The following is a 14,340-nucleotide window of genomic DNA, read 5'->3' on the forward strand; positions in this document are numbered from 1 at the left end:
TCAGGAGAACCGGGTCTCCCGGTAAAAGTGTGTGTCCGGGCAGCGGCTTTGGGGCGGTGTGTGAGCTTTTCAAAGCAGAAATGTCGTTCAGTCCCGCATGGATTTTATGTTCATCCAAGGGTAATGTTGTTAGCCCGTGGTAGCCTTCTCCTAACCCTGGCTTCGTCCAGCTCCGTTCTTCAACAGACAAAGCACTGACCAGACGGATTAAAATTAAAATGATGAGCGAACCGGCGCTCCATAAGAACCATAACAATAATAAAAGCACGTTTAGAAGATCATCTCTTAGTGGGACTCATTTACTTTTTCCGGTATTTCAAACACTACTGCGCATGCCCAAATAATTTATTCTGACCGAAAGTGTAACCATGTGAATGTTTGTTATATTCTGAAGAAGTATTTCTGGGCCCATGTACATCCGACCATTGATGCGATCAAGATATTTTGCACATGTAACCGTGGCTTATGGTGTCAACTCGCAGCGTGGCGGGGGCGTGGCATCACGATGGTGTCTCTCCATCGTGATGCCAGTCAGCCATCACGATGGTATCATCCATCGGCACAACCCTACTGCCGGCGTCCATATTTTAGTCTTTGACTGAAAAACCTTTTTTTTTGTTTTAATAGTCAGTTTTTGCTGCTTTTTACCTGATTCCTAAGGTGATAATTGGCAGCTGAATGTTTTTTTTTGTGTGTATCCGACAAATGAAACATCAAATTTTACGCCTCTTTAATGATGTGAGGATGCTATAAAATTCAGAGGCCTTCAATTCTTGTTAATTTGAATTTTTCTGATGGGTCTGCCTCTTATTTTGGCATTGGAGTTTCTGTCTTTTGTCTAAAAATGTCACCTTAAAAAGCACAGCGATTCGTTTGCAGTTTTAAGACAATCGATCCCATTTTGCTGTTTGTTGAGACCAATCCGGCTTTAGGCGCTCTCAACTGTCATTTTTTCCCCCCCAGCAGACATCACTGTCTGCTTCATCACCGCCTCTTTGGTCGGTTTTTGGTTTTTAAGGACATTTCTGCTTGCTGCAGTTTCACGGTGACAGGTTAAGGACAGCGGTTCTCCCAGAGGACAGGAATTTCACAAAGTTCACAACGACGTTCGGTATGATGTTGTCATGATGATCAGATGATCAAAATATCCTTTTATGCTGCAAAAGCCAGGTTTAACGTTTATATTTAAGCTTCTTGGATTAAATATGAGCTAAATTTGTAAAAAATATGAGCCTAAAATCTAATACCTAAAAATCAGTAGCGTGTTTAAAAGAAGGAATATATTTGGAACCTCGTCGCCCGTCTTCCTATCAGCGTGAAAACTTTGTTTGATTTCTAATGAAATAGATTTAAATAAATGTTGGAAATTAACCGTTCCATTAACAAGTGTTGATAAATATTTCATGAATACATTAATTCCAAAAAATAATAGCTGTTTGGTTTTTCCGTTTGAGCTTTAAGGAAAAAAAATAAATGCGGAAATAAAAGCTTGTGTTTCTATGCCAAATTCCGTTCATTGTCCATTTCAAAACATTTTGCATTTTTACTTTGAAAGGCTCTTCAAGCACTTTTTTCTCCTCTGTTAATTTCAAAAGTTAGTTTCAACATCAACCTCCGATCTTTGTTGATTTCAAAACATATCGCACTTTTACTTTGATAGGGTCTGAAGGCGGGTTTTTCCTTTGGTAAATTCAAAAGTTAGCTTTTCTACGTCAACTTTGATTATTTGTCAATTTTAAAATATCTGGACACTTAGTTTGAAAGTAGGTTTTTTTGCCTATTTCCTCAGACCGTTTCTACGAAAAAAACCATAATTTTTTTTTCGCAATTCATCTTAGACTTGAACAACGTTAAGTTTTATGTTGTTTCGTGCGTTACAGTTTTTTTCACTTAATTGTTGCTATTTTGTCAGGGTACATTCTTTATTGTTTTTTATTATTTCAATGACAGCACGTTTTGCATGTCACGTATAAAAAAGGTCTTAAAAATTTGCATAGCTACGCGGAAACCCAAAACATGCATCAACACACATTTACGTAGACTTTTATCGGAAGTGGACTATTGAATGCGCATTGCCGAGGGCGGTGTGGCATGTGTTTAAGAAAAAAAAAGGGTTTGTTCTTGAAAATGCTTTTAGTCCTCTATATTCACACTGGACAAGCAGAGAGAGGCTTCTTCTTCTTCTTCTTTTTTCCTTTTCTTTACTGTTTACTAGCCTACTACATTTGGAAGTGAAGTGGCTTAGTGCGAAATGCCGACGTAGTCCGAGAGCCCGAAAACCAACATAGAAATTTGTGTAGCTCTGCATAAATGTGAAAGTTTTGAGCTTGGAAGCCCAAAATGTTTGTTTACACACTTTTCTTTGGACGTGGTCGCTTGAACACGAGTTCTTGAACTTCTTTTTCTTTATATTTTTTGCCGTTTACTAGCTCATGTAACATTCTTTATTTTTATTTTTTTACTGTTGTTCCAGTTTGCGGCTTTAGAATAGCAGTTTGAGCAAACAGTAACTGACAACCGGTTAGCGACCGCACCGACCCTCGATTGCTGTTTTGATCGATTGTATTCTCAGGTGCTACAGAAAAAACATCCAGTCCACCTTAACTTGTCCAGCACTCAGCTTCTTTTTTTTAGCGACGGGGCCTTAAAGACTTTTAGATTATATTTAAGGATTAAAGTTAAAATAAGCAAAATTCTATAAAAACAAATTAAATCGGTAATGTTTTAAACTGGTATAAATAAATAAAATGTAGAATAATTAGTTTACTATTAGAATTTCCAGTTTTTTCAATCTATATTACTGATTTGTCAAAAGTGTTTTTTACAGCTTAGTTATTAACCGAAGTTAAAATAAATAAACAAAATCATGAACTCGTCAATAAAAATCAAGCGTATTCATTACTTGAGTCTTAATACCTAGCTCTAATTTGAGCTAGCATTTGGCCGTCTCTGTTACCTGTAATTATGTTCGTATAGGTGTATGCTTCTGCGTTCATATATTTATATATGAAAATACCAGTCACCTGGATTACAGCAACGACGATCCAAAAACACTTCAAACGGTGGAAGTTTGTCTCTTTTCCAAAGCTGACGGTTCCTCTAGAGGCTTGATGAGCAACTTAGCAAGTCAAAGTGAAACCAGGAGTCGTTTTTCTAATATTAAAATTAGGTTTTCACGACAGAAGAAAAAAAAATAGGCGTTGCGCGTTAGCGATCAATATTGCAATGATGATATGACTTGTTATACATGAAAAAATTGCAAATCAAAAAATGGCTAGTACATCATTTCCATTCTAATTTGACAGTTTTATTTAAATGAAAGCCAACCTTGCGTAAATAAATCTCCCAATTTATCCACGTCCACGCAGGCAGGGGTCAGCAGCGTGAAGGGCTCTGTACGATTGGTCCAACGCGTTAACTACTTCAATCTGCCACGAGATTGTTTTGGGATGTTTCTAAACACTTAAGATAACATTTTATCTAAGTTTTCGCCATTCTTTGCGTTTCACACAAGCTCATTTCGCCATAACTGTAAATTTACAATTTATTGCACGAGCCATATTGGGATATGTTTGCGTCGTAGCCATCTGTTTAGGTTTACGACATATTTAGGGTTTTTTTTATTTCTTGGTTTGCCGGGTATGACAGATTTTCAAACTGCAAAGAGATAACTTTAGCATTTTTGTACACATTTAAGGTAACAAGCTATACGCGTATCCTGCTGTGCCGGCCGATTTATTGCCTCGTTGTCATCTCACTTATTTAGAGTTTTAGAATTCATTTTTTTAACACATTCATTCATCTTCTAGACCCGGGCAAAGGCAGAGGACATCCTGGACAGGTCGCCAGTCCGTCGCAGGGCCACAATTACACACAAATACGCACTCGCATTCACACCTAGGGACAACTCACAGTAAGCAGTTACATATGAAGAACAGTGGGAGGAAGCCGGAGTCCCCGGTTGCACGTGATTCTTGTTCAGGTCCAGCAGCTGGGATTTGAACCTTCTAGCTGTGGTGTAAGAGTGCCAACCATTGCGACACCAGCCCTTGAGGCCTGGATTTGGACACCCCTGCTCTAAAGGATGCTCCTCAAAGCTTTCAGGAAGTGGCTCCGTGTGACGCCTCCTCTCAGCTGCTGACTCACACAAGGCGCATGAGCCGCCACTAGCAAACCCAGTGACAGAAGCACAAAGGAGGCCAGAGAGTGAGGAAGGAAAAAAAATAGCAGCGGTTCCATGTTTATTGAGAAAACACGCAGCAGGAACTGTGGATTTGTCTCCCAAGCCTGCGATCAGCGAAACCACCAAATCATTAAAACCTAATTTCTCCTTCAGCGCCAAAGACGAACAAACGACGAGAGCGTCAGTTCTAATTTGTTCCCGATGAAGAAAGCCAAGAGCTCGCCTTAGTGTCGCCGCTTCGGATGATATTTGACGTCACAACAGCAAATGACGTTGTGTACATTTTTACCTTCACATTGAACCGAGGCGGTGGTCAAAAAACCTTTTCCTGCACCCTGATCCTTTGAAGTTTCGGCCTTTTCACGTTTATTGTTCTAAAAAAAAAAAAAAAAAACAGACGCGCAGAGGTGGATTTATTAAGATGTACCTGCAACACCATTTCAATCAATGGAGGGAGAAAAATGGCTTCAGTCCGAGTTTTCCCCCTCAGTCCAAGGCTTTGAAGATTTACAGCGAGGAAGAGGCAGCCCTCACTTCCTGTGCTTACGGATTTGAATATGGTGGTGAACGTTTCGTAATTTGAGAGCTCTACTTCATCTAATGGGAAGAACTTCTGCTTTGAGTTGCAAAAAAGGGAGTTTAACCCATACATCGGCCACTTTATTAGGTACAACACGTTTCACTATGTACCATGTATGTGGTACGTAGTGTGGACAATAAAGTTTCTTGACCTTATCTTTCTTTATTTCCCACCTGTTTGAACAGGATCTGTTGGACATTTTTTTCCCTCTAATGACAGACATTTTTGCTCCAAATTACCAATGTAGAATGACTGTTCAACTTCACCTCAGCGCTAGAAAATTCTGGTTTGCATTGAGTGCTTTCGTTGTTGACCCTTTAACATCGGACATGTTTCCAGTAGTCTATAAATCCGTCCTACCCACCAACACTGCACAATACGAAATTGATCTTGTGGTTGGTACAGTGTTTTTGGCAGTTTTCATGACTTTTGGTTACATTTAATTATGTTTTATGCAACTATTGCAGCGCTTCACTTATTAACTTGCCTCTGGACTTTTAGGCTAGCGTGCTACTTAGCTTTGAAACTCGTACATTTTTACACCGACAAATCCTTGTCTACAATGTCTCTTTGTTTGTTCGGTGAACTTTTCAAGACCCTCGAGGTCTGTTGAACCAAACGCCATGAGCATGGCATGGAATATGAATTTACAATGAGCCAAGGTGTGATTCAAATTCTGCGCTGCTCACGCAAAGACAGAGATGCAACGTCGACATTGTTTAGCTTTCCACACTGATGGCTCACACGACAACAATCTACGTATACAATTTAACCGGTGAAACAGCTACTGGCCCCATGAATCTTTCCTTCTCTGCTGTGTTTTCGACCTAACGTCAAAATAAAGCCAATTGAGCCATTTTTCCACAATACAGACCGCCATGTTGGAGCCAGACGACAGTCATTGGTCCGAGGCAAATGAGTCAACGTTTCTACTGTCACCAATCATTAATAAGCTTTTTCATAGGTAGCATTATCTGTTAAGGTAGGAAGGATAGTTGGATGGCTATAATTCTGAAAAAATCTCAGACAGATCGTTCGAACACTAACAACACCAAAAAACACTCACTTTAACATTTGACTTATTTTTTTAAATTGCATGCAAAACTGGTTTTGTCTCCAACAGAATCTATGGACTTACATTAATCGTGGAAATACTGTGCTGTAAAGTTTCGCGCATCAACGCAAGAATGCTTTTTTCCGGTTCAGAATCCGCCAGAATTACGTTAATCGCGAAAACGGTTGAGGAGTTACGGTAGTTTAAAGAACCCCATCGTTGGAGCTAAAACTTAAGTGGTCAAGGGGTATTTTAGAGCCTGTCTATCTTTGCACACAGTGGCTGATTTAGACTGATAGTCTTTTTTTACCTGACCACTCAAATGTGAGTCTCTGACTCGCATGAGGGAAGTTTGATTCAGAAAGTCGCTGGTTATGCCCTAACCTGTACTGGGTTGGTTACATGTTAGGTTTGAATAAAGCTGTGATGCAATGGTTGCTATTTTTACTCGCTATTTTACGGGACTATCGTTTTTCAGTCGATTTCAGGTGCACTCTTTCTGAGACCAGTCAAATTTTTGATCCCTTCTCCATTGGAACAGAAAGGATAGACGTTGGTCCTAAAAACAAGAGTTGTAGATGATACCTTTAGTGTGTTCCAGTCAGAGAGCTGCAGAGACGTGCATTGATGTGTGTTTGTGCTGCTTTACCCTCACAGGAATCATGGGAAAACAGGCGCCCAACCGTGTTCCGGAAGCATCATGCTGAGCAGACTCTTCGCGTCTGACTGAGTGACCATTTTCAGGCTGTCGACAGATAAATGTTGAAGGATTAAGAGTGAAGGTTTTTCCTCTCAAAGTCACGGAGAAGGCCCCCAACCACTACCCCACCGAACCCCCGCCCCCTTGAGTCGGATGGCTCAGAGTGACTCGACGACGGAGGTCCAGGCGCCACTCAGCACTATCGCCATGAAGCAGCTGGAAGGGTAGGGTTTGCCGTGAGCTCGCCTCACCCAGACCCTTCCGCCTCCCCGTTTGCCGGAGCAGAGAGGTGCCACCGCGCCCTCCCCCTCCGCCCACCCCTTCCTCCCTCCCACCCTGCCCTCACCCCCACCACGGCTGTACAAGACGGAAGATGACGATTGTCGTGGAGACGCTGGTTGATGTCTGATGTAAAAACCTGTGAGGTGTCGAGCGTAAAACCAGCGGAGCAATGAACGGAGGCAAGGACTGCGAGGAGGGAGCTGACCGGCCGGCCGGCCCCGTCCAGGTCCCCATCGGCTGGCAGCGCAGGGCGGAGCATGGCGGTGTCGTGTATGTGAGGTAAGAACAGTTGCCGGTCACACCAGAAACTATTCGACTACCTTTCCTTCCTGGTCAAAAAGAACATTGCCCCGAAAATTCCCTGGTGTCTGAATGATCAGATGAAATCAGCTACATCATTGGTATCATTGACTGTATATGGAGAGCTGGACCGGGCAGGTGTGACATCACCCATAGAAAATGTCTTACCCCTCCTGCGAAATGAAGCCAATTCAGTTGCCATTTTTCCACGAGACAGACGTCGCCTTGTTGAAGCCAGGCGACAGTAATCGGTTCGAGGCAAATGAGTCAACGTTTCTATGGCAACTACTGTCGCCAATCATGAATAATGTTGTTCAAAGTCCACACCCCTTTCACTGAAAGCAGCACGGGAGAATCTGTCAATCAAACGTTCCATGTGGGGGCCAGCGAGCACCACATGCTTTGACTGAGGGTTCTGATTGGTCAGTTTATAACTTTAATAACTTGAGAAAAATATGGAAAAAATAAGACGTTGCAGGCCACAGCCGCTATGTACATTTACCGTATTTTTTCCGCATATTAGATTTCGGTCTTTCGCAATACAATTATGATATACGTAATTCATACGAGCTTGCGTTCTTGATGTTCGTCAAGGGTTTGGAACGACGGGTCTTCTTGGTAATATGGGTTTGAGCTGTCCAAATTTTTTAGTTGTTATTTTTCGCAGTTTCGGCATAGTGTACACAGTTTATACGCAGTTATTACGTAAATCTACTGTAATTGTGGAATTTTTTTTTTTTTGTGATTTTTGTGAGATGTATACGCAAGTTTATGGCTTTCCATGATATGTCTTTACGCATGTACCACCGATGTTGTGATACATATATATTATATGGCGTGTACAGCGCACATATGTTAAAATTACGAAATCGATGCACAAATTGCTGATGAATAACATGTAAACAGCGCGGTGAACAACGGTTCATGTTCTGTGTCGATTTACATGTTTTTTTGCGTGGTTTATTCAAATTTCTTACTTGGTCTTAACGTGGTTCATTCGTGATAAATCTGTGAAAGTTTCACGCAATGTTCTCACTTTTTCCTCGTTTATTCATGTATGACCAATTTTCCTCTGTGCAAAATGGACATAGTGGCAGTGTTGAGAAGAATGTGTCGAATCAATTCATCGAATCATGTTTCTTCTGACCAATAGAATGACTGTGTAACAACTGTTGGTTCATTAATAGATGTCTATGGGATTTTGGCTTCTTGGCACCAGTGGGTATTTCCTGTTTGGAACGCGAGGGGAGAGGGGTCACTCAGTCCAGTTTTCTATATACAGTCACTGATTGTAATCCAAAGTTGTGTTAGGGTTTCAGGTTCAGCAGGAAAAATATTAGTGGTCTTAAAGAGAGCAAAGAGTTTTGGTACTACTCTGTTAAGAATTGCAAAAACGTTATGTGACTGTTGTTTAGTTGTGTCCAGAGCTGCAAAAGAGGTAGAATTTACACATTTAATATTTCAATTTACTATTTTAAAAAACTATTTTTTTCTTGGTCATAACAATTTAATCATTAAACTCTGACGTTCTTTAATCTACCAAACTATTCAATCCTTTACGCAATTAGCTAAATTTCAACAGATTCTGATGCTGAGAAAAGTAGCTGTACGTGTCGGAATCTGTTCAAATTAGACACAACAACCTATTTAAATGTGAATGCGGTCTCATTAAAACAACTCTTAATGTGACACACATTGGCTGGAAACGCGTGTAAGTAACGATTTAGATTTCATAAATTTATTAGTGGACGTCTCCTCAGGAACCGCCTTGCAGCCCGCCTCCACTGTACCAAAGCAACAAATGGTGTACCCGATGTCTATTCAAAATTGGTCAGCGAAATAGAAAGTTTGAATTGCTGAACTACGTCGACAAGGATTGCAAAGCGCAAGACGTCTACTATGCTTTCTCTAGTTTCTTTATCCCCGCCCTCATCATTCCTGGCCAACGACTCATGAAATCCTTAGTCACGTCATTTTGTTAACAACCTTTGGTCCGAATCAGAAATGTCCGGTAGACGGGAGTCCGAACACAGACCAAAGGCAAAGCTTAGGACTCGACCCGACCAAATGACCAAATGGACCAAATGACTTTTCTGGTCGGAATACACCCTAAAACCAAACAACGGTGAAACCTGCAAAATCGAACAGAACACCGTACAAGACTACAATTACGATAGACGTGGGTTCACTGCAAAATAAGGCAAACCTATATAGATGGACTGTTTCAAGGCGATTGAGCCATAAATTGGATGAACTGAAACCATAAAGATCAAGTGATCCCAATATTTGCTTCTTTTTTTCGTCTTCAACCTGTCCCCGAATGCTAACAATAACAACTGAAAGCTAATGAGGTTTTATGTTGCAACGGTAGAGGAAAAGGTGTAATCATGAATCAAAATATGCACATTGGAAATGAAGATCAGTAAAAAAGTATTTTTATTTTATTTATTTATTTCCATTTTGTGCTTTTAGTTTGAAAAACCTTTTGAATCACCTCCATTTGGCTCAACAGTCTCAATGAAACTTGCTCCAAGTTTAACTAAAATGAGCCGAATCTTTAAATAAAGTTGTTTGAACATTCAACGACCTGTCACATGAAGTCACAGGAATGTTTTTTTTTACCAACTTTCTTAATAATAATTTTTTGAATTCTACAGTTATTTTATCATCAAACTGTAACATTGTTGGATGGGATCCCACCTTCCTAACGTCTTACAAGTCCGTGTTTTCTTAGCTGTTGCCGATCACCCATGTTCAGGTTCTGCGTCACCCCCCAAAAAAATGTCATGTTTGGAATACGGAGAAAGTGGAAGCATTGCTTTAAGGCTGAAGGAAACTCCTGCCCCCTTTGGATTTGTTTGTTTCTTGTTGTTGTGAAGTGAAAAGAAAGAGCCGGTGTGACCAACACAGCGCTTATGTCTCCCCCCACGCTCAGCCCCAGTGGTTCGGTCCTGTCCAGCTTGGAGCAGGTGAAGACCTACCTGCTGACGGATGGAACCTGCAAATGTGGCTTGGAGTGCCCGCTTATCCTCCACAAGGTAAGCAAGTCGCTAAGAAAAAGCTGCCGAGTCATGGTGCCTCTTACATTTTGGGCATAAGGAGTAGTCATACCTGGAAAAAGTTTGAAAAGTTGTGGTTCTTTGCGTGAAATTTTCACGCGATGTGTGCACGATAGAAAAGTTATACGTCGGTGGTACATGCGTGAAAAATCCGTCAGACGTACGTGGAATGGTCATGGAAAGACACAAATAGCCGGATGCACGTCGCAAAAATTACACAGTTGCGTATGATGCACGTAATAATTGCACGGAATTCATCTAAAGCCTCAAGGGATATCTGCGTTTATCCACTAATGACAAACTCAAACACTTTTATATCATCACTCGTATATCATCACTCGTATCACGAAAGACAGACATGTCATGCGTGGAAAATACAAAGAAATGTGCATATCGGTTGTGTGACACGGCCTTGAGGTGTGGCTGGCGACCTCTGCGATGTTAAAGGGCATGGTGGTCCTGTGTTTTAGGCCAATGTCAGAGCGGCGACATGCGTCATTGTAGCTAAGAGATGATCTCAACTGTCGAACACAGCAAGGAGAGGAGACCCACAAGGAGAAACAAGCAAGTATGGCAGCTCACATGGTCCACTAAACCACCACCAGACAGGTTTTAAAAGCCTCTGTCTTGGTTTTTACCTTGTCCTCTTTTTTTCTGCGTTGCTGTTGCACCAGACTCATGTTAAGTAGAATCATGTATTCAAATACCAAAGTGGTGTATTTGTCTGAAGGGCAGAAGGAAGCCCAGACTCCTTTTTTTCATTTTTGGTGCAGTGTTTTCTGTGGATTAAAGTGCTTCAGAGAGCCTGCAGTTTGGCCTGTCACGAGGGTGTCGGCCCACGAGCAACATGAATCTACCTCAGCTACTCTTAATCCCCGCAGAGACTGGATTTCATGGTGCAGGGATGTCAGAAAATGTTTGAAAACCTCCCTGAAGCGTGCTCTGCTCCCTGCCTCCAACACCAGGCTGACATAAATCCAAGACCACCACTTGACTGATCTCTGAAGCAGCGAAAGCTGGGGTGGTGTGAGGGTCGCCCAATCGCAACTTACCTTCCTTACAGATGATCTTATGAGTAGATTAAAAAAAAAACACATCTTTAATTCTGGATTCTCGGAAAATGCCTTCTTACACAGAGTCCCTCAAAAAGACGTTAGGAATGATGAGATTAACCCTTAAACACCGAAGCTGTCACCGGCGACAGGGGATAACAGACGCTCTGCGACCATGTACGCAATTAACGTCATTTCAACAAGAGGCGAAGAACGGTTTCGCGCAAATTGCTTTTTTGCACCTATATGCTAAATTTTACTATATAGTTTGGGAAAACTGCTTTTTTCCACTTCTGATACCTTTGGTTTACGTTTACCCATTTAACGCCGGAGATGTCACCAGTGACGCCTAAAGGAGACGCGCTCTTTGACATACTGTAATTTTTGGACCGTTTACGCAATTAACATAATTCTAATAGATTCTGAAATGGCTAGTAAAGTGTACACTAATTAGCGTTGATCAGTTGTTTTTCTCTGGGTCTGTCCCCGCTGACAGGAAACATATGCTATTTGCACTATCGTAACTCTTCAAACGTTTACACAATTAATGTAATTTTAACTAATTCAGAGGCTGAAAAACGCTGCTTTGCGCAAAACAGCTTTTTTGCGCCAGTACGCCATGCTTTACCGTAAAAATTAGCAAAACTGCTTTACTCGGCTTTTGAGTCCATTGGCTTACGTTAACCCTTTAATGCCAGAGATGTCGCCAGTGTCGCCTAAATGACACACGCGCCATGACTTACCGTAATTCTTGGACGGTTTACACAATTAACATAATTTCAATGGATTCAGAAGTGGCAAAAAAATTTTTTTGCAAAACAGCTTTTTTGCGACGTGCTAATTTTTAACGATAAAAGTTTAGCAAAACTGCTTTTCTCCGCTTCTTAATCTGTTTTTTTTACATTAACCCTTTAACACCCGAGATGTCACAGACGACGCTTACTCGCTTACAAGCTCTTTGACTTGCTGTAATTTTTGGACGCTATCAACGTGAATTAGCTACTGCATGTGCTTTGTGGCTCCTAAAAAGGTAGGCCAATTACCATATATCGGCTGCTTTTATAGAAAGCTGTCAGCGGCAACAGGAAATAACACAAGCTCTTTGGACTACCGTCGCAATTGAACATTTACGCAATTTGCGTATTTTTTTAAATTTGCGTTTTGCTCAATACTGCTTTTTTGCGCTAATATACCACTTTTTACCATACGATTTTTAGCTTCCTAATCTTTTGGTTTACTCCTTTTGACACCAGAAATGTCGCAAGGGACAACTAAATAGCACACGCTCTTTGACATACTGTAGTTCTTGAACCATTTCGATTTTTCGATTTCGACTTTTTTGCACCAGAACGCTTCACTTTACCGGAAAAATTAGCAAAACTGCTTTACTCTGCTTCTGAGTCCGTTGGTTTACATTAACACTTTAACATCAGAGATGTCACCGGTGTCACGTAAATAACATACGCTCTTTGACTTCCTGTATTTCTGTAAGTCAAAGCTAATTCTGCCATGGATAAATGCAACGTTTCACATCAGCTTTGGGGACCGATATGCATGCGCAATGCGTATAGATGATGGAAAAGTGCTATACTCTGATTACTATTTATCATCTGCTATTCGATCTCAGGAAAAAACACGTGCTCTTCGGAATACCTAAGCATGTAGAAAGTTTACGCAAGTAACGTAAATCCAACAGTTTCGGAAACGGGAAAAAGCATTTTTCGCAAAAAGAGTTCAAGTCTTGAAGTTTTCTTGGGCAAAACCCGGAAACCCTTATTGGTCCTGGTGGTTATAGGTTAGCGCCCGTATAATGCTTAATTCCTACTGGCCTCTCCATTGCGTTGCACAGGGTGTCTGTCTCACACTCGTTGGTTAGTTTACACGGTCTCTGTTGCCTCTCTGACACCCCCCCCCCCCCCCCCCCAACTTCCGGAGCAGTGGTTTGTCCTGCCACCCCCGTGTTGAGTAACTCATCCAAAACCTTGACAATCAGGCCCCATGTTTTCTTCAATGTCGCTGAGACTTTGTGAAATGCTTGTTTTGTGTCATAAATGATGTTATCTTTTTGTATACTTCCAAAATTAAACTTTTGTTGTCCCTGGCAAAAATTGACAACGGTGTTATCTACAGTGTTGCTGTGTGTTATTGGATAGGCGAGTCAGCTTAAGTATAAATTCAAAGTTTAAATAATTTTTTTTTTCAAAAGTACAAGGAAAGCTTTTAAATGGTAAATGGCGTATACTTATATAGCGCTTTCTACCTTCTTTTGAAGGCCCAAAGCGCTTTACAGTCACAGTCCCATTCACCCATGCACACACACACATTCACACACTGATGGTGGCTCCACTGCCGAACACTGGCACCAACCTCCCACCAGAGGCAAGGTGGGGTTCAGTGTCTTGCCCAAGGACACTTCGACACATGGGTGTGCAAGGCGGGAATCGTACCTGCAATCTCACGATCATGGGTCGACCGCCCTACCTCTGCACCACGGCCGCGTGTTCCTCTGGCTTTTTTTTGCCACGGAATAGACGTGTCGGACAGGAAATGAAACTCCTCTGTAAAGCTTGCATTGCATTGAAAACATAATTACATTCTATTTTTGTGCCATCGCAATGGAGACGCATCACAAACTGACTAGCGTAAAAACAGTGTCAGGCACCGCAGCTGCTATCGGTGTGTAAATGGTAGGGCTGGGAATTACTGGGTACCTCACGATACGATTTGCGATACATTGCTCACAATAACGGTACTCATGTTTACGATATGGCGATAATGCGATAATCGCTATATATCGTCTCTAACAACTCACAATATATCAAACTTTAAGAAAGAAGAAATGAAAAACTGCTTTATGGAAAATATTTCCCCATTTATTTTTTTAGTTTTTAAACCCAATGATAATAAACAACTTGTGTCCAATTTGGTGTAATGAATAACAGACTTAAGTGTAACATTGCTGAAATCAGTAACACTCTGTCTTTGACAATGACAATTTTCATTTGGAAATGTCTGTAAAATTCAGTGTAAACAATAATGAACATGAACAGCAGCCATAATTTAGTACAAAATTGCTGTAAACAGGATGATAAATGAATAAGTCAAGTAGCTCCCAGGCACATTGGTGTTA

General features: G+C 41.2%; 1 protein-coding gene across 2 annotated transcripts in view; it reads left to right on the top strand.

Annotated features, from left to right (window-relative positions):
* mbd5 (methyl-CpG binding domain protein 5) overlaps window positions 1–14,340 on the top strand; it is a 33,448-nt gene that overhangs the window by 3,583 nt on the left and 15,525 nt on the right. For both annotated transcript variants that reach the window (XM_011481374.3, XM_011481371.3), the window contains exons 2-3: window positions 6,475–7,078; window positions 10,035–10,137. In XM_011481374.3, coding sequence (XP_011479676.1) covers window positions 6,969–7,078; window positions 10,035–10,137 — 213 coding nt within the window. In that variant the 5' untranslated portion in view covers window positions 6,475–6,968. The remainder of the gene's footprint in view (window positions 1–6,474; window positions 7,079–10,034; window positions 10,138–14,340) is intronic.

Source organism: Oryzias latipes, chromosome 2 (genome assembly GCF_002234675.1).
Source record: "Oryzias latipes chromosome 2, ASM223467v1".
Taxonomy (NCBI): Eukaryota; Metazoa; Chordata; class Actinopteri; order Beloniformes; family Adrianichthyidae; genus Oryzias; species Oryzias latipes.